The sequence below is a fragment of the Rattus norvegicus genome, chromosome 2, assembly GCF_036323735.1.
Source record: "Rattus norvegicus strain BN/NHsdMcwi chromosome 2, GRCr8, whole genome shotgun sequence".
Lineage (NCBI taxonomy): Eukaryota > Metazoa > Chordata > Mammalia > Rodentia > Muridae > Rattus > Rattus norvegicus.
The window spans coordinates 18019774-18040794 of record NC_086020.1 but is presented as its reverse complement, the minus strand read 5'-3'; the positions used below and the strand labels follow the sequence as shown (position 1 = coordinate 18040794).

At 37.9% G+C, this 21021-nt stretch overlaps 1 protein-coding gene across 1 annotated transcript in view; it reads left to right on the top strand.

Moving 5' to 3' along the window:
• The first annotated feature begins 3369 nt into the window (after positions 1-3369).
• The window catches only part of Rpl7a-ps12 (ribosomal protein L7a, pseudogene 12), a 101409-nt gene continuing 83757 nt past the window's right edge, over positions 3370-21021 (top strand). Inside the window, exons 1-2 of the mRNA XM_063282757.1 lie at positions 3370-3411; positions 3879-4447. Of these exons, the coding sequence (XP_063138827.1) occupies positions 3370-3411; positions 3879-4447 (611 nt within the window). The remainder of the gene's footprint in view (positions 3412-3878; positions 4448-21021) is intronic.

Here is a 21021-nt window from a genome sequence, read left to right as displayed (position 1 = left end):
CCAGATGTCCTTCAACAGAGGAATGGATACAGAAAATGTAATACATTTACACAATGTAGTACTACTAAGCTATTAAAAACGATGACTTCATGAAATTCTTAGGCAAATGGATGAAACTAGAAAATATCATCCTGAGTGAGGTAACCCAGTCAAAAATAACACACATGGTATAACTCACTGATAGGTGGATATTAACCCAAAAGATCAGAATATGTAGATATAATTCACAAGACTACATGAAGCTTAAGAAGAAGGAAGACCAAAGTCTGGATGCTTCAGTCTTTCTTAGAAGGGGGAACAAAAATATTCACAGGAGGAATTACAGAGACAAAGTTTGAAGCAGAGACTGAAAGAAAGGCAATCCAGAGACTGCTCCACCTGGGACGCCAAACCCAGACAATATTACTGATGCCAAGAAGTGCAAGCTGACAGGAATCTGATATACCTGTCTCATAAGGAGCTCTGCCAGAGCCAGTCAAATCCAGAGGTGGATGCTCGCAACCATCTATTGGATTGAGCACAAGATCCCAAATAAATGAGTTAGAAAAAGGACTTAAGGAGGTGTTTGCAACCTCATAGGAAGAACAATAGTATCAACCAACCATACCACCCAGAGATCCCAGGTACCATTCACCAAAGAGTACACATGAACTGACCCATGCCTCCAGTAGCACATGTAGCAGAGGATGGTCTTGTTGGACATCAGTGTGAGAAGAGGCCTTTGGTCCTATGAAGGCTCGATTCCCCAGTGTAAGGGTTTGCCAGGACTGGGAGACTGGAGTGGGTGGGACTGGGTGGGTGGGGGAGCACCCTCATAGAAGCAGGGGGAGGAGGATAGAATAGGAAGTTTCTGGAGGGGAAATCAGGAAATGGGAAAACGTTTGAAATGTAAATGAATAAAATATCTAATAAAAAAGTATTTAGGACTCATATAGCTTTCTAAATCATGTAACTCTTACCATTTTAAAAATAAAATCATTGATTCCAACAAAAATAGTCCTAATATACTGTGATGGCTACCCTATCCTAATAAATCCAACAGAATTATTTCCTATAACTGAAGGAGGAACAAACTTTCTATGACCTAAACAGTGTAAAACATTTATATCCAATAAAACAAATTAAAGAAAATACAAACACACAAAGCACCATTTCTGGCTGAAGAGAGGAATAAACATAGTACAGAGTCTGTGGCAAGAAATATGAAACTGTAATTATTAAAACACTAAATACCACTAATAATGCAAAACTAATATCAAAAGTCACCCAAACCCTCACCTAAATTAATGTAAACATTTCAGTGATAAGTCTTAAGGATACCTGGTTTCAATCCGCTAAATAAAGACATAAAATCTTTCAAAATGTTGTCTACAAGAAACACATCTTAACTTTAAAGATAATTGGAATAAAATAATAGACAAAAGTACTCCAGTTATAAGTGATCAAAGCAAGACAACCCACGGAAATTGCTGGTGGAGACAGGAGAAAAAGGAAACCCTCATTTACGGTTGGTGGTATTGCAAACAGGTGCAGCCATTATGGAATTCAATGTGAAGAATTCTTAAAAAGCGAAAACTAAGCAAACAGGTTATAATTTTAGGATTGGCAGAGTGCTGACATCCCTTAAGTCTATGACACATGAGGCTTGAGTACTGAGGAAAGGCTCGGTATAGCCATGTTTTGTTTGACCACTGTAGTTGGACTTATCAGGACGCAGGAGTTTTTCCATCAATGTTTTTACGAAGAAAACATGGGGTAGAGGATCCATGATTACCCAAGGAAAGTATTGGTTACACCCTTCCAAGAGACCGGTTCTCGGTCATGGATCTACATGAGTTACTGTATCTATATCCATTAGTATAATATATTTTGTTTTCCTGAAAAACAGAAACAGAGAAGCTAAAACTTGCTCTACCACATGATGCAACTACACCACTCCTTGGCATATGCTCTATTGACTTGACATCATACTCTACAGATACTTGCTCATTCATGTTCACAGCTCTTCCACCTACAATAGCTAAAGAATATAATCAACCTAAGTGTCCTCGGTCTAATAAATGAAAGTTTAAAATATGTTGTGTTCACACTGCGTAATACTACTCAGCTGTAAGGAAAAATCAAATTATGAAGTTCACAAGTAAATGGATATAATTTGAAAGGATCATATTGAGTCAGGTAAGTCAGACACAGAAAGACAAAGAGGTCCATGTACTCATAGATAAGGACTATGGGAACTGAGAATGTTAAACCTAAAAGGTTATTTCTTCAAAAGAAGACATGTATAACCTGTTTTCAACCCAGAGGATATGAAGAAGTCATGACCTGACGACCTTTGCACTGTGTCTGTATAATATCACACTGGGATCTCCCTGAGACCCTTATCATGAACTTGGCAATCTATAGAATTCATCTTTATGGAAATTGTTTCATGTACTTTACAAAGAGTTTCAATGTAGCCATATCTGAAGTTTTATTGTGCACATGAGACTGAGTTAATTATCATTAGAAAGAAATATCATCAAATTGAGCTGCGCTTAAACATGTCTAAAATAAACCTCTTGGGCTCAGACATCTGATGTTTGAAGCAGCACCGACCACTGAGTCATGCTGACCTGAACTACATTCTTGTCCTAGCAGATCATTACTCTGTTGGCTGTGGTGATCGCAGAGACCCCTACAAACACAGGTTATCTCATATTGCAAGTTGCTAGCTCCAGATCTTCAAATAAATGTGAGTACATGGAGTAAATGAAAAGAAAAAAATTAAGAAAGAAAGTAGGATCTTGGACAGGAGAGGGAGCTTCAGATGCAATGGAGAGGGGAATAACATGCCACAAGTGCTCTGATCATGAAAATAAATCCCGAGGAAGGAAAGAGAGTTAAATAGGGAAAAAGTAGGGACTAGCAGAATGTAAGGAGAAAGGTGAGTAAAATAACAAGGAGGTAGGTGGGTAAGAATGTCTGAACATGGCCACAAGGAATCACAGTATTAACTACTTATCTTTAAATAACATATTGTATGTAGTTTCATAAATACAGAAGTGCATGAGAGTGAGACAGAGAGAGAGAGAGAGAGAGAGAGAGAGAGAGAGAGAGAGAGAGAGAGAGAGAGAGAGAGAGAATGTTTATCTGGGTTGATGGTGCTCCCTCCAAGAGTCAAAGACTACATCCAAAACCCCAAGACCATAGATGAAAAGTGCTACAAGCAACTGAGGAAAGCTAAGATTGGAATAGGTGCGTCTTCCCAGGGAATATCACACCAATTAGTTACCCAGTATCAGACAATCAACCCTTAAAACATACATATAAGTTATGTAGAATGAACAGGTTATATTAGAAACATACATATGTTTACATATATACACTATGCATGCAGTAAAGAATAGTGACAAAAAATGGGAGAGTTTGGTAAAAGGAAACAGAAGGAACAAAGTACAGTACAATCTAAAGAATATGGTTGTTTTTCTTTTGTTTGATTTTCCTATTCTAGTTTGTTGTTTTTATTTTATTTTATTTTTTAATTATTTTTAGACATCTATATTCTAATGAAAGAAGGGAGAGAGGGAGGGAGGAAGAAAAAAGGGAGGGAGGGATGAAGAAAGAATTAAAAGAAAGAAAAGAAAGACAACGAAGGAAGGGAGAGAGAGAGAAGGAGGAGGAGGAGGATTTGTGTGGGACATTGAAGAGGATCTGGGAGTAGTTGGAGGGGAGAAAATCATAATCAAAATATATTGTATAAAAATTACCTGTTTTCCATTTAAAATGTTTGACAGACATGCCCACAGCCCAGTCTCATAGAAATAGTTCCTTAATTGAGCTTCCTTCTTTAAAAATAAATATAAATGTAAGTTTTAAAATTAAAAATATAAATCAAGACTCTCACGATCTCCGCGGCCACTTACTTATCACCCACAATTCCCTCTTCTTTCTCTCTCCTCCAGCCAAGCAAGATTTCCAAAGGAAAGAAGGCCAAGGGGAAGAAGGTGGCCCCGGCCCCCACCGTGGTCAAGAAACAGGAGGCCAAAAAGGTGGTCAATCCTTTGTTTGAGAAAAGCCCTAAGAACTTCGGCATTGGGCAGGACATCCAGCCCAAAAGAGATCTCACATGCTTCGTCGAATGGCCCCGCTACATCAGGCTGCAGTGGCAAAGAGCCATCCTCTATAAGCAGTTCAAGGTACCTCCTGCCATCAACCAGTTCACCCAGGCCCTGGATAGGCAAACAGTGACTCAACTGCTTAAGCTTGCCCACAAGTACAGGCCAGAGACAAAACAGGAGAAGAAGCAAAGGCTGCTGGCCCGCTCTGAGAAGAAAGCTGGTGACAAAGGGGACATCCCAACTAAGAGACCACCTGTCCTCCGAGCAGGGGTCAATACAGTCTCCACCTTGGTGGAGAACAAGAAGGCTCGGCTGGTGGTGATTGACCATGATGTAGACCCCATTGAGCTGGTGGTTTTCCTGCCTGCCCTTTGTTCAAGGGAAAGGCCCTGCACCACTGTTGCTTTCACACAGGTTAACTTGGAAGACAGGGTGCTCTGGCTAAGCTGGTGGAAACTATTAGGACCAATTATAATGACCGATAAGACGAGATCCGCTGCCACTGGGGAGGCAATGTCCTGGGTCCTAAGTCTGTGGCTCGCATTGCCAAACTGGAAAAGACAAAGGCTAAAGAACTCGCCACTAAACTGGGTTAAATGTACACTTAAATTTTCTGTATATAAATATAATTACAAAATTAAAAAATATATATAAATCAAAAATAGTAACTTTAAAGATAAAAAAAGAATTTTTGGTAGGAAGTGGGTTTTATTACCCCAATGAGAAAAATATATTTTGTGAATATAGTTTCAATTTAGCCAACCAGATCACTCATATTAATATCAAACTCCCTAACATATGGCTAGATTGTAAAACTTTCCTTTGATATATTCTGTTCATAGCCTACCAGCTTTCATGTTTATCCATACACTATTACTTCCTAAATATTATGATGATCTAAAAGATTTGTTCATACTTCTTTATTTTATTGAATTTTATTATTCTAGGTTTAAAAAAGTACATATTCAGGGCTCATGGGTCCTACTTTATCAGGCAAATAAACTTTTCTATCAAATGATGCTAAATATGCTGAACAACAATTAATCTCTTTTCTAAAGTTTAAGAATTCCGTGAAAAAGCAGATTTAGCAAATAAAAATACAAAAGACCCATTTAAGGTTGAATTTCAGAAAAAGATTTTTTTTAAGATTTATTTATTTATTATATATAAGTACACTGTAGCTGTCTTCAGACACACCAGAAGAGGGCATCGGATCTCTTTACAGATGGTTGTGAGCCACCATGTGGTTGCTGGGAATTGAACTCATGACCTCTGGAAGAGCAGTCGGGTGCTCTTAACCGCTGAGCCATCTCTCCAGCCCGCTGAGCCATCTCTCCAGCCCGTGAGCCATCTCTCCAGCCCCTGAGCCATCTCTCCAGCCCGATATTTTTTAATATAACATAGGCTATGCAATATCTGGGGTGTACATATGCCTTAAAATTAGTTATCCAAGATTACAATTTTTAAATGATTCTATTTTTAAAATTTCACCATATTTGCAATAAAATCATCTGCTCTCTAAATGAGTTCTCATTACTTCTATATTTCAAGCTTTTAGATCTACTCCAGGTACATCAGCCTACACACTTTTGCACATACATTTTAATGTACTAACAAAATTATCATTCCTACAATATATTCTCAGCTCTACCCTGAAATGTGCTTGCTGAAATTCATTGCTTACCAGAAGTTCAAATTTCCATGAACCACAAAAGGTCTTCTGAAAAAAGGAACAAAACCATGATATACATTTATTCGAGGCATAATTTTGCTCACATGAAGTGGAAACTAGGAGCTTTCTGAGGCTTTTGTTTGTGCTCTGTAATCACATGCATCTGTGTTTTGCACATAAGAATACTCTCCTTACACCATTGTTTCATTCCCGTAGAAAACCTCTCATATAACAATTTTGAGGTGCATGTAATACATATTATAATTGTGCTTTCTTCCTATAAGGAAATATTCTACACTGTTCATTGAGATGCTGAGGACAAAACTGTAGGTCCGTGTTCACTCTGCTGCTAGGTGTGGCCTCTTGGAGAGGCAGAATATGGGGAGCTTGACTGAGCTTATCCCACATGGCAAGCAGGGTGGGAAAGTGCAGTGTGAGGTGTGAGAAAGCTTAAGCAGCTGGGTCTGGTGTCCCCAGGCCTGCTGTGAGTCTGGGGACTTGGGGTTCTCAGACTTTTGGACATCCAAGTGCCACTGAGAGTTGTAGAAGAGCAGAGAAAATGGAGTGGGGCCCCACAGGCAGGGGACAGTGTCTAGCTTGCTGCTGGGGGGAAGAGGGGAGCTCCAGCTTGTCCAATGGGTGATTGTCCTTAGCTTTGCAGAGATAGAATTGGTGGTTGTGGCTAGGAGCACAGAGAGGCCTTCAACTGGAGAATTAAGCTGTGGTTCTGTAGGCAATGCCTTCTTCATGGCTGCTCAACACAGATCTTTATGATATAGACAGTCCATGGTTCTAAAGAGTTTATGGGTTGTTCATGGTGAAAAATGGATGCATGATGTACCTTTCCTACTTCTCAGGGTGGGCCTGAGATTAAATACTTTTTGCATGGAGGAGTGTCTGGGAAGTGAAACTTAGTGGCTAAGCCCTTTGGGCCTGTAGGTATCTCATTAGCATGAAGAACTCTGTTTGGGGCCCAGGTAGCCTTAGGATGTGTTTCTTTTATGTGAAGAGCATGACACCTGTTTCAAGTCAGGAGTCCGGCAGGGAGTGGGGAGCCACCTAAGCCTCAGATGTGTGCCCACCAAGTCTCTGGGTCTCAATATGCTCTACCTTACCAAACTTCCTGGCATGGTTTTGTGTCCCAAACAAAACAATGTTGAGTACTTTACAGATGCAAGCAGTATGATTGCTATCTAACATTCCAAAATGAAAAGACAAAAAACAAAGAAAATAAAAAAACAAAACAAAACAAAACCAACCTCTACTACCAAAGTTTCAATTCTCATGTCTAAAAGGAAGGCATAAATAATTTACCAAAATGGAAAACCAGGTATGTGTAATTGGCTAAATATTTATTTAACAATTGTTTGCTCTCAAAATATATGATGACACCATTACATGATGGGATTGATAATTTTGACTACATGTTCAGAGCAAATACGCTACCAAATCACACCCCTGTACAACAGGCATGAATAAAGAAATATGTAGACAAGCCTCGGGAATACACTCTAAGATCTCTGTACATAATTTTAAAAAATGCAGAAACTGAGTTTGTAGCCACATACAGCACATCAGTAATCTGAATAGTCATGGCCAGAATGTACAAAGTCCTGTACATGCACTGAATCCTACAAAAAACTTTCGGAACTGTGACTTATTCCTGTTTTTATTTTTAAAGGTAATTTTGTGATCTGGAAAGACAAGAAATTTTTTTCAAAATTTATACAGCAATATACCATAAAATAAGGATTTGATTTCATGCAGCTTACATACAAAATAATCTAATGAGGACATATGCTAGTCTACGATTAACCAAACAGAATATTAAATATAATTATGTATCCACTTATATAGTATAAAATAAAGTTATCAATATTTGAAATTTGATTTAGTCTTTAATAAAGACAATAGCTACATTATAGTAACATCACAGGCATGGTAAATCACTCAATCCTCTACTACCCACTCATTACCAGATTCACTGGCACACTTCTTATAACTGCAATTCATACCTCCATGCCCAGGTTTGACCAACTCCCCTTAGTATTCACGCTTGATCATATACTTCCTAAGAGAGAGGAAGCAGGATGAAGTAATAGCATTGGCTTTGTGTCTATTGTTTGCTTTCTGCCCCTAATTTTATGACAGTACTCAGCTAATGGCAAACATCTAGAATGCAGAATCCTAAGTACTCAAAAACAACTAATGCTTCCCTCCATTGGCAACAATATTAGCTTGCACACACAAGATCGTTAGGTAAGTTTTGCCTATTAAAATTGTTCTAAGAGGCTGGTAAGAAGATTCGGTGGGCAAATGTGCTTGACCAACCTGAAACTGAGTTCAAGACCCGGGAACCAAGATGGAAGAAAGAAAGTACAGATTTCTGAACGTTTTCCTTTGATCTCCACACATATACTATGAATGGCACACCCTGACCCACAACACAAATAAACAACAGAAGTACAAAAGATTGATTTAACGTGCTATAGAAATAAGATAACTAAATCATTATTGCAAAATGGCTATTAGTAAAAACATTCAGAAATATTTGATCCTATAATCTGTACTAAAATAGTTGAAGTTGTATATAATAACTTTTCTTTAACTACAAGTAGAAAATCAACAGTATTTGTAATGGGACTTTTTAAAATTTTAAAATATTTATTAAATTCACTTTTCTTTTTTACTCTATTTAGATTACTGCAGTTATTCATGCTAAACCATAATACCTTTATTCCCCCATTGGTGAGAATATAAAATCCTGCAGCTGTCACAGAGAACAATATGGTGGCTCATAAAATCAATATAGAATAATCTGAAGTGGTGATGTCACTATTGAATAAATATACACAGAAAACCAGATTGGTAACTCAGTAAACCATACTCTGTTCTTTGCAGTACTGTTCCCTATCACCAACATACAATCCAAGTATCTACCAACAGATGAATGGCAAAAGATGTGAAAGAGTCATACAACAGATTAGAATTCTACCTAAAATGTGAAGGAAATCTTGCATTTGCAGCAACACAGTTGAGTCTGGCAGACAGTATGTCTAGTGAATTAAGGCAGTCATGAGAAAGCAATTTCCTAATTCCACTTCATCTCAAAAGTCTGGAAAATATGCAAACATGTAAAAGCAGAACCTAGAATCACAGTTGCTGATGCTGTGGGAGGGGGGAAATGACTTGTTTGATGAATTTCCTGTTTCAATTATGAAAGATGAATAGCTCTAGAGATGAGCTGCAGAACACACTGCCCCTCACTGACAATGTAGTTTTGTGCACTTAAAAATTCAAGAGACTAGATCTCATGTTGAGTGCTCTTCAGCCACAACAACAAAAGAGGTACAAAAATTCTTCAGGGTGTGATGGACACAGCAACTGCCCTGATTCTGTGATCTTTTCACAGCTGTATTTGTTCATATATTCAAACTAACAGGATGCAGATTTAAATTATACTTTAGTAAAGCAAGAAGGAGGGAAATGATGTTACTTTCAAAAAGGCTGTAAGAGAGAGTTCTAGTGGCAAAGCAACCAACTGAACACTGCCATGGAGCCATTGTAAGGCAGAGATGAATGGCTTCCAGTGAGGTAGTATGATGCAGGGTCAGATTGGCTCTCTTTTCTCTCTTTCTTATTATTTGGGATGTGAGTCACATCATTAACTAATAGGGTCTATCTCCCCTCTGTCCTTGAGAACAGACACCAAAAGAGAAGGATGTCAGCAAGCCCATTAATGGGAAGTAGAAAGAGGTGCACCCAGTGAATTTTCTTTCTGGAATAAAAGCACGAAGGGGGAAAAATCCACTGTTGCTTTGGAAACAATGGTAGAGGACATTGGACATTAAATTAATGGAAAGGGTTCTCCTGAAATTTCTGAGCATCATTTCAGTTCTTCATTGTCTATTTTGAAGTTTGACCATCCATTAGTGAAACCCTTATCCTTAAAGTGTCTGTTTGCCAATATGTGTAAAAATAAAAAACAAAGAAAGTCCATGCATATCAACGGATGTTAGAACATCAGTGGTGTTAGAAAGGAAATGCTCAGCCCTGTAAAACTGGGGCATATGGTAAAAAATTAAAAAGAAAAAAATAATGCAGTCCCAGTGAAAAAATCAGTCTAGCACAGGCCCTGAAGGTTTAAATAAGGAAAGTCCATTCATTGTATCAGAATTCATATTTGGATTAAGAAAGGAAATGTTTCATTAGAGGCAATGGCTAGACACACTGCTTCAAAAATTCTTGTCTTTCAAAAATAGCTTTCTCTCCTTCAGTACCTCATGTATACTCTATTTCCCTCAAAAGCAAATGTTGGTCTTTATTTTCTTGTCTTCTTATGCCTAGAACAGTAGTTGACATAGCTTCCTCATGAAAGTTAATGAGAAAAAAAATAAGTCTTTAATTATTTAGAATCTTGTACTAGTTTCAGACTTATAACTTTATAAAAGTAACAAATATGAATTAATCCACATTACCTTAGGTACTAAAATATATTAGGATCATGATTCCATTGGTATTAGAATTGAGTCTTTATATAATGTGGGAGATACAAGTATTATAATACAAAGTGTTTGAAGGTTATGTGTGTTAGGGCCAAAAAAGCCAATTAGGGCTAAATTGTGAATAATATTAAATTCCAAGTGAAGAGCTATAAATCTTTTTAACCTTCTTTTCTTTGGCATTTATTATTCAATTTGTATGCATTTGTGTTGTATGAGTTATCCAGCACATGTCATGGCTAATTTGTGGAGATTAAAAGACGATTTACAGAAGTTGCTTTCCTCCTTCCTCCCTGTGAGTCCTAGGATTGAACACATCAGGCTTGGAGACAAATGCCTTTATCCACTGAACCATCTCAGCGGCCCATATTTGACTTTAAAACATGGATTAAAATTTTCAGGAAAACAAGTGTTATATGAAATCAAAGTAGTCTTTTAGAAAGTTGAGCCTGGTGGTAGTTTAAATGAAGAGTCAAACATGAACTAAAGAAAATCCAATTATGAAGCTACTGTAATATTTTCAAATAGTAACAAAAAAGCTTGAATAGACTAGATGAGTGCAACATGTGCAGACATAATTGCTAAGACTAACTGACAACAATGGGTTAGAGTTTAGAAGAAGAGAGGAATCAAGCTGAGACCAGGAAGATTCCATGAGAAAGTCCAGCTAGTGAGAGGAGACTTGACCACAGGGGTCCTCATGAGGACCTGCCATATCTAGGTTCATACGACTGGGAAGGTTAGTGCAGAACATGAATTTGAGGGTTACCAGCAAAGAACAGGGAGATTAGCCAAAAAGATACTCATTTTGTAAATGTACGTAGAGATGGAAAAAGCAACTTACCCATGTGAGCAATCATGGAGCAAAAGTTGAAGATGAGTCAGAGATGTTTAAAACTTCAGGAGGAGAGACAAGGAGATCCCTGAAAAGCCAGAAGAAGCCAAATTTCTAAGGGAGATTAATTCAGGTATCAAAATAACTAAAAATAAAACAAAACACTAAGTAGATTTTGCTTATTTGTATACTTAGTGTGTGTGTGTATGTGTGTGTGTGTGTGTACATGTGTGCATTTCATAGCTTGAATGTGAAGGTTAAAGGAGAAACTTTAGGGAGTCAATTCTTAGCCTCTTGATCAGATTCACCTCTGGCCATGACTATGAGGAAAGACCCACCCTTAATGTGGGTAGCACAGTCTCATGGGCATGGGTCCTGGGATGCATTTTTAAAAAAAAGGATCTGAGAAGTGATTAAGACCACTGACTTCTCTTCCAGAGGTCCTTAATCCAATCCCCAGCAACCACATAGTAACTCACAACCATCTGCAATGGAATGTGATGTCCTCTTCTGACATACAGGTATACCTTGTGACACAGCACTCATGCAAAAAAAAAACATAAATATTTTTAAATATAGAAAGTAATCAGTGTCCATGTATGAAACTCTTAAGAATTAAAAAATTCTAGAAATAAAATAATAAAAAAAACTACAAAATATACACACAAAGAGACAGAGAGAGAGAGAAGAAATTGAGTGGGCTGAGTTCCCCACTTTCTGCTTCTAGTCTCTGGACACACTGTGACATCTCCTTCTGCTCCCTCTTCTCAGAATTTTCTACCATGGCAGACTGTACCTTAAAACTGGGAACCAATATCCTTTTTCCCTTAAGCTATTTTTGTTAGAGTATATTTTAACAACAGAAACAACTAAAACAGTCAGTAACATAAAGAAACAGGAACATTTCTAGTAGCTTCAATGAAAAGAATAAAAGGAAGCTCACAGCTCAAGGAAGCACCAGAATCAGAACACACATGGCATGAGTTCGACCTTCTGTACCCTAGTCAGGAACCCAGGACGGTCAAAACTTGTCTTTGATAATAATCCCCTCCCTTTCCCATTCCCCTTTTGTATCCTGCCCCTTCTCATACAAGTTCCCATTCTTGTTTTCCTTTATTTCCTTTTAGAGAACCAAGCAAAAGACTGAAAATCAGCATTAGGGAAGGCCCAGAGGCCAGAATGCATGTGAGGGATTGATGTTAAAGGGGATATAGATTGCCCACTGTTAAGAAAAATCCGTTATCCCATTTTATGTAAATAACAAGATCCCTGTCCAATTCAATAATACCACTAAACTTCACAGAGCTCTTTCCCCAAACATGCTCCAAACTGAACTTCTTTCATGTTTCTTATTTTTATTGCTGTGGTTGTGCAGTCCCCAGAGAGCTTCCTTTACCTCCAACTAGATTTCCTGATCTCCCTTCCTCTTAGGTATCTCCTAAAGTGTTTTGAAAGTCCCAGTTGGCATTGTGTGTTTTGATGGAACAGAAAGTATATGTGAGATTTTCCCTCTGTAGTACCATTTCCAAAGGTTATTTCTTCTGAAGGACAAAGTTGATTTAATCCAACAGGCTTCAAAGGAACTTTATAGTCATTAACTATGTGACCTATGGTTTATAAAAGATTTAAAAATTTAAAATTACTGCAAACATTCTTGGTTGCTAACACAGAACTATTCTTTTTAGAGAATCACTATGCCCCATTTTTTCGAGCTTTTGATTTCTCGTTTATATAAATCAGTCAGTGCCTCTTGCAGTCCAAACTTATTTTCTGCCAAACCGTTGGAGGTGCTTTACCCACTGGAGAAGCTGACAGATGCAAACTGTACAAAGAGAGGAACCTCTGTCCTCATGTTCTCCTGTCTAGCCTGCCCACTGGGTCCTTAACACAACAGGAAGCTTGTAGTCTCTATGTCTTCAAGCCTTGCCATCGTTCCAGTTTCAGAAAACCACACATTCATCTATTTGCAAGATGTTTCAAAAACTCAAATGGCCTAAGGAAATGAGGTAGATGGAGCCGTTTTAGTAATTCGTCCCTCTCCATCTCCAGTATTTGTTTCCTTATGACTTAACAGTTTCAATGTGCCTTTCCTAAATTGCTAGCCAAATGAAACACTACTGCGGCTGCTGTGGGCTCTCATTTCTTGTTCAACATCGCCACCTGATGGCTATTCTGGTTTTTGTATTTTTTTTTATTACACAAAGTAAAAATTCTTAGTTATTCCTGCTCTATCAGGGGACACAGGAGTAAGACAAACCCCAGCTAAGACATCACCTACAGCCTCTAACACTCCTAAGATCGTGTCCATCAGTCCACCAAAGCACCGCATCCCTTTGGCATCATAAACTGGTCCACAAGTATAAAAAAAGACTTCTGCTTTAACAGAGACCAGGAAAGTACTAGGAAACCCAGAGGCCAAGCTGGTACCAATGTCCACACAAGTACCTGAAACAGCAGGGACCACACCAGTCCCCAGAACTCCAGAAACCATGCCAAGTCCCAGAGCCTTAGGATCCTAGGGGCAATGCAGATACCTAAAACCCCAGATGGCACAGAAGTCACCAAAACCCCAGTGGAGACACAGTACCAGGTCTGAAGACTTGCTGCTCACTGAAACCACAGGGCACTCAGGCCAGAACACCAAAGAGAAGATAGAAACCAAGAGGGAAAACATTCAAAAAACAAATATCCAACAAAATAAACTAAAAAACCAGCACCTAAACCTATAACACAAACCCAGATGACTTGAGAGAAGCTCGATAACACAATCACAACAGTCAGGGCAACATAGCATCACTAGAGCCCAGTTATCCTACTACAGCAAGCCCTGGGTACTCCAAGCTGAAGCACAAGAACATGATCTTAAAACCAATCTTATGAAGACGATTGAGGTCTTTAAATAAGAAATAAATAAACAAACCCCTTAAAGAAGTCCAAAAACACAAACAGATGAAAAATATGAATGAACCTGTTCAAGACATGAAAATTGAAATAGAAGCAAGAAACGAAACACAAATTGGGGGAATCCTAAAGACAGAAATCTAAGTAAGTGAACAGGTATCAACAACAGAATACGAGAGGTGATACTATAAAACGAAGTAATATAGTGGTAAAAATGTTGAATCTAAAGATCTCCTGAATGACCAAAAACATCCAGGAAGATCTGGAACACTATCAAACCTAAAAGTAATAGGAATAGAAGAAGGAGAAGCCCAAAAGCCAAAATGTATTTTCAATAAAATCATAGAAGAGACTGTTCTTATCCTAAAGAAGATGCTAATAAATGTACAAGATGCTTAGAGAACACCAAATAGATTGGACCAGAAAGGAATGTCTCTCAAGTGCATAATAATCAAAACACTAAACATACAGAAGAAAGAGAGAATATTAAAAGCTATAGGTAGGTAGGTAGGTAGGTAGGTAGGTAGGTAGGTAGGTAGGTAGGTAGGTAGGTAGATAGGTAGATAGATAGATAGATAGATAGATAGATAGATAGATAGATAGATCGATCGATCGATCAGGTTAGGGGAAGATGGAAGGAATGAGTACTTGGAGAGACAACTGGAACTGCAGTGGTGTGGGGCAACTTACAGACAAACTAGAAACCCAGAATAAAGGAAACTCCCAGGAATCTACAAGCGTAACATTAGCTAAGACTCATAGCAAAGGGGGAGGTGGAGGCTGAACTGTATATCTCCTGTAATATTACACAGACACAGACATTGTGGGAGTGGCGAAACACAGCAGATTCAGATTGAGACCCATACCATGAGTGTGTAAACATGTAAATATTAGTGTCTTCTGATTTGTCCATAAAAATGCTAGTCATTTCTGACTGATGTTAATGCTAGTCTCCTCTGCTTGGTGCATGTAAATACTAGTTTCTTCTGGTTGGTTACACTGGGAGGAAGGTTATTCCTGGAAGGATGTTTCAAAGCCAGGTAGGTGCCATGCTCGTAGTGTGGTCACAAAAGCCCTTCATTAGTAAGAACAATAGAAAGAAATATGGACAGCTACCACAAGGCTGGTAACTATTGTTAAAAGCAGCCTCCCTCATTCAGCTTTGAATGGTTGTCAAAATTTGCACATTCTATTTGAAACCAAAGACTTTTTTCTAAGCTTTCCTTTTTTAAAAAAAAAATTACCTTAGTATCTCTCTATTGGCAAAATTTACTAATCAAAGTACTAAAAACTGTAAGTCATAAATCACTCTGCAGCTTAAGTGAGTTCATTGATAAGAATGACAGCACAGTACTGAAAAGGGAAAGTTTATAACTGTGGGAGAAAAATCTTATATCAAAGAAGATAGCCCCACAGTAATAATACACAGACAAGAAAAGTGTTCATGACCACTTATTAATCTATATAATTAGTAATAAACTCATACCTCTATGTACCAGAATCTAAACTAAAAGCTGATAATCAAGATATGGAAAAGATAGTATCCTGTTTCTCATTGACTATCTGGACTTCATCAGAGAAATTGAGGTGTTTGTGAGGTATGAAGATCAGATGACCCAAGAAGCTAATTCTAAGCTTCTTTGGAAAGAAGTAAGAGTATTGAGCCCAGTTAAGATAGTACAACTCTTCAAATCCAAACAGAAAATAATTAGAGAAACCTAGGACAAAACATGATTAACTCACAAAAACTTCATTGTTCCAGATTGGTAGAGATTATGGTATAACGGTGTGGGACAAGTTTACTGTCAGTTTGATACAATATGTGACACAAACTATTTAAAGTGAGAACAGATCCTGATGTGGTGGCACATGCTTTTGACTCCAGCCCTCAGAAAACAGAAGCAGGTGGATCTTCTGACTAAGGCCAGTCTGGCCTACATACTGAGTTCCAGGACAGTCAAGGCCATGTAGTGAAACTCTGTATCAAAATAATAGTAATAATAATAATAATAATAATAATAATAATAGTAGTAGTAGTAGTAGTAATAATAATAATAATAGAGAAAATACTTGTTTTGGTTAATAGTCTCTGAGGTCAGTCCACAGTACTTTCTGAGCACCTACAGTGAGGTATGACATGACAAAAGCGTGTATCATCGGAAAGTTGTTTATCTACAACTGAGCTGAAGAGAAATTAAAAGACCAGGGGCAAGATACACCCACAAAAGGGTCACCACTACTGGCCCATTTCCTGTAGCCATGCCCTACTTCTCAGTTTCTACTGCCTCTCAATATTCTATTTGGTGGTTAAATCATTAGACTGATGGGTCAATTAAACCAGCACCCTCATATTCAAAATTACTTCTTAATAAATATTAGGGGAAGATTTCACATGTAAATCTTAACAAATGTTTGAGAAATTATACCAAAAAATCTAGAGGATCAAGATTATCTACTAAAGAACTCATAAATTTATTTTGAGAATAGCAGAGAGCTAGTGAAGAATTTAGCACTGGAGCACACAATCATTTGATATTTTATAAGCTTAGAACTACAACTGTATTTTAAACAGGATCAAAGAAAATGTTTGACATCGTTTTAAATAAAATAATAAAATGAAATCATGTGTAATATAAGTTGTAAATGTTTTAATATTGTAAAAAGTAAATACCAAAATACAGTATATTATACAGAAGGGAAATATACCACTATATCAGTGAAGACTGACTTGGGAGTCCAGAATGATTATGGAGCTAATCAATTAAATACATACTGTACATACAGAAATTTAATTTATAAAAAATTTAAATCTTCATTGCTCCCTGTGTGAAGAACAAATAGTTAGTTTGTCACTTCTACTTTATTGTCAATATGTGCAAAAATGCAATGTTGCTGTTCTTGAGTAATGTGCCTTTAAATGCTTTTGATTCACTGCACAGTGTTGCATTTGAAGCTACGATTCTTCCTGCCAGTGCTGCTTTACTTCAAATGATGTAGGAAGTAAGCAGTCATGACAAGGTCTGGAGAGAGGCAGCATACTCTGTAGAACTTAAGATGTATTTTAGCTAACATAGGCATCTTCACAGATGTTTGTTCTCTGACAAATTGCTTAATACTCCCGGAAAAATGGTCAGCGCGATGACCCCCAGCTGTGCGGAGGCTGTTGTGGGTGGGTGCAGTATGGGCAAATGCTGGCCGACTTAGCGGTAATTAATTACAGGCAGTCTGCCCACATATTTAGAAGTGGTTGGAAACAGGCAATCCTCGCTCTTACATAACGGGTAGAATTTTCTCCTTAGGTTTGGCATCCTTTAATTGGAGTTTAGGTTATTTTCCCTGAACAATGTTTCTAAGCCATCAGTGGTGATTTCATTATCCTTCCATTGCTTTGTCTGGAACTTGGTGACTCATCTGAAAGTTTACAAATGTGACTCCAGAAATTATTTATGGATGCAAGAAAACTCGATGTCCCCAGGCCTGTTCTCAACGGCACAACAACTCATGCCCTTTTTGCACATGGCTCCAACATTGGAACAGACCTTGATCAACTGACAGAGTACCAGCAACTCTGCTGTTCAGATCTCACACATGAATCAAAACAAAGGTTTTCACCTCCCTCTGGATAATTCCAACTTACCAACTCTGTCTCACTCACTCAAGGACTGTAAAAGCACACATATCTGAGAGACAATATTCAGCTTGAGCCTCCACCAGATCACCAATGTCGGGGTTTTACTGCCCACAACACAGCCCACACACTGACTTGTGCTTATCAAGGCTCTTTTCTTATCACTTCCGCTTTCTGCACCATACATCTTATTTAAGCTCTGGCTGTGCATCTCCCAAGCAGCTCCTCCCCTGCTTGACTATGGAAAACACTAACTGGCCTTACCTTAATTTCCCGCTCCCAGTGCCCATTTCCTCCTGGGTTATTTTGTTATGGGACTTACAATTTCTTTTTATTAATTATTTTATTTATAAAATAATGGTACTTAAATTTCAAATGCTGTTTCCCTTCCTGGTCTCCCCTCCACAAACCCCACATCCTTCCCCCCCCCGCCCTTTGCCTCTAAGAGGGTGATCCCTCACCCATTCCTGCCTCACCCCTCTAGCTTCCCCCTTCACTGGGGCAACAATCCTCCACAGGACCAAGTGCCTCCCCTCCCACTGATGCCAGATAAGACAGTCCTCTACTACATATGTAGCTAGATCCATGGACCCACCCGTACATACTCCTTGGTTGGTGGTTTAGTCCCTTGGAGCTCTGAGGGGCCCAGGTAATTGATACTGTTGTTCTTCCTGTGGTGTTGCAATTCCATTCAGCTCCTTCAGTCCTTACCCCAGCTCTTCCATTGGGGTCCTCTGGCTTAGTCCAGTGGTGACAGGAAAGCACAAGAACAAAAAAAGCAAGAGAAACCAATGCCACTTGGCACCATCAGACCCCAGTTCTCCCACCACAGCAGACCCTGGATACCCTAACACACCTGAAAAGTAAGATTCTGACCTAAGATCCCATCTCATGAAGATAATAGAGGACCTTAAGGAGGACATCAGTAACTTCCTTAAAGAAATACAGATAAACGGGCAGAAGTCCTTCAAAAAGAAACACATAAATCCCTTAAACAAATACAGGAAAACACAATCAAGCAGGGGAAGAAATTGAACTTATAATTTCTAATGTATTACATGTTTATTTTCTGCTTTTTTTATAAACTGAGTACAAATTTCACCAGAGTCTGGATCGGTGCAGGTTTTTCCACTGCTACATTTCTAGCATTTAAAATTATGTCATCACATAGTATATATTAAAAAATATTCATGGAAAAGTATACTGGTTAAAATTCAAGAACATATTATAAAGACAATTGTTCATTAAAACAAAGTAACTTAGAATTAGCTGAAAAGTCAGTATTAGATCTACAAATAGCAGAATCTATATTTAATATTAAGAGTAAATAGGCCACTTCTCTGAGCTAATGAGAGTGACTCATAAGAAAGAAGTAAGAAATATGTTGTCAGAGACCAATAGAAAACTTTTCAGAGGGGCAAAGTTAGCACCGGATTAAACGTGGGTCAGCAAATGGATTTGTCAGAAAAGACTGATTTGAGGATTTCACCATTTAAGAGAATAGAGCAGGTGGCATTTCGCCTTCCAATTATAGGTCTATGGGCCTGTGCCCAGAATGCCACTCTTCTGATACAAGTTTGAGACAAATGAACATAAATAGAGTTTGACTAAGCCTATTTAAAGCCTTCAGTGAATCTAGGCGAAGCAAACTAAGAAAGAGAAAGAAGCTAGGGACTAATGGTACTTAAAACTAAAAACCTCTAGCCCTGCTTAACACTTAGGGTAGACAGCAGCCATTAGAGACTCAGCAAAGCTTAGGGTGTTTGTCATTTCCAAGGATAATATCCAGAGCTCCTAGGATAGGAAAGAGCCCTTCTTGCCAGGACCATGAGGATAGGCATTGATTATATCAAGAAGCCATCCTTGGTGATGTGCAAGCTAAGCTTATCAGGTTCCAACAAGTATGGTGACAACAGATGAAAGAAGAATTTCTAGAGAGAAGTATCTTTTTCTTCCATATGAGCAAATGACTTTTGGTCAACTAAGGCATCCTCTTGTCTATTCTAAAGGGTAGTGGAGAATAGGCATGATAAGGTCCGATTTTAAAAGAAGCATAATCATTTTGATTGGTCAATTTTGGGAAATGTTTTATAAAGCTCCTGAAAATAAAATACACTTTTTGTACTTGAGTCAAATATTTTGTACATGTCTACTAGTTCTATATGATTTTTAATGTTATTTAACTCTGGCATTTCTGTTTTGTTTTGTTTTTTTGTTTGTTTATTTGTTTTGTTTCCTGGGTGACCTGTCTATTGGTGAGTATGTGGTATTGAAGTCACCAACTATTACTATGTGAGAGTCTATATATGATTTTAGCTGGAGTAGTATTTCTTTTATGAATTTGAGTGCCCCTGTTCTGGTGTGTATATATATGTATATATATATATATATATATATATATATATATATATATATGTTTAGAACTGCAATATTCATTCAGTTTTGCCTATAAGGTATGTGCTGTGTCTATCCCTTTATCTTCTGATTGGTTTCTTTTGAAGTCTGTGATGTCAGATATTAAAATGGTAGCTGCAGCTGCTTACTGTGCGGTGAAAGCTGCCCTCCACATACCCCTTGATTTAGTGTTTTGGATTTCTAGTATACAGTTAATCTCCTCAGACAAAGTTTTTCTTCTAGTACCTTTTGTAGAGAGCTGACTTAAGAGATAGATACTGCTTATTTTGGTTCTATTTTGGAACAGTTTTCTTTCTCAGTCCATTGTAATTGATAGTTTTGCTAAGTAATGTGGACTGGTATCTGTGGCCTCTCTGAGTTTATAGAACATCTATCCAGAGCCTTCTGTCTTTTAGAGTCTCCACCAGGAAGTCAGGTGCTATTATAATAGTTCTGCTTTCATATGTGAATCTGTCCTTTTTCCTTTGATGTTTTTAATAACCTTTCTTTGTTCTGTACCTTTACTGTTGTGATTATTATGTGTTGCAGTGGTTTCTTGTCTGGTCCTGTCTATTTGGGTTTTCCGTGCCTCTTCTATCTGGATAGACATTTCCTTCTTTAGATTGGGAAAGTTTTCTTCTGTGATTTTTTAAAAATACATTCTGTCTTTGACCTGAGTTTCTTGTTCTTCCTCTATCACTGTTATTTATGATTTGTCTTTTCATGGTGTCTCAGATTTCCTGAATGTTTTGGGCCTGACTTTATCTTAGATTTACCGCTTTCCTTGACTGAGCTATCTATTTCTTCCACCTTGTCTTCGGGACTTGAAATTCTCTCTTCTATGTCTCTCATTTTGTTGATAAGGCTCATCTCTGAGGTTTTTATTTGACACCCTAAGTTTTCAATTTCAATTTCTATTTGGTATATTTCTACACCTATATCTTTCATTTTTCAAATTTCACTCAACTACTTTTGATCTATATTCAGGC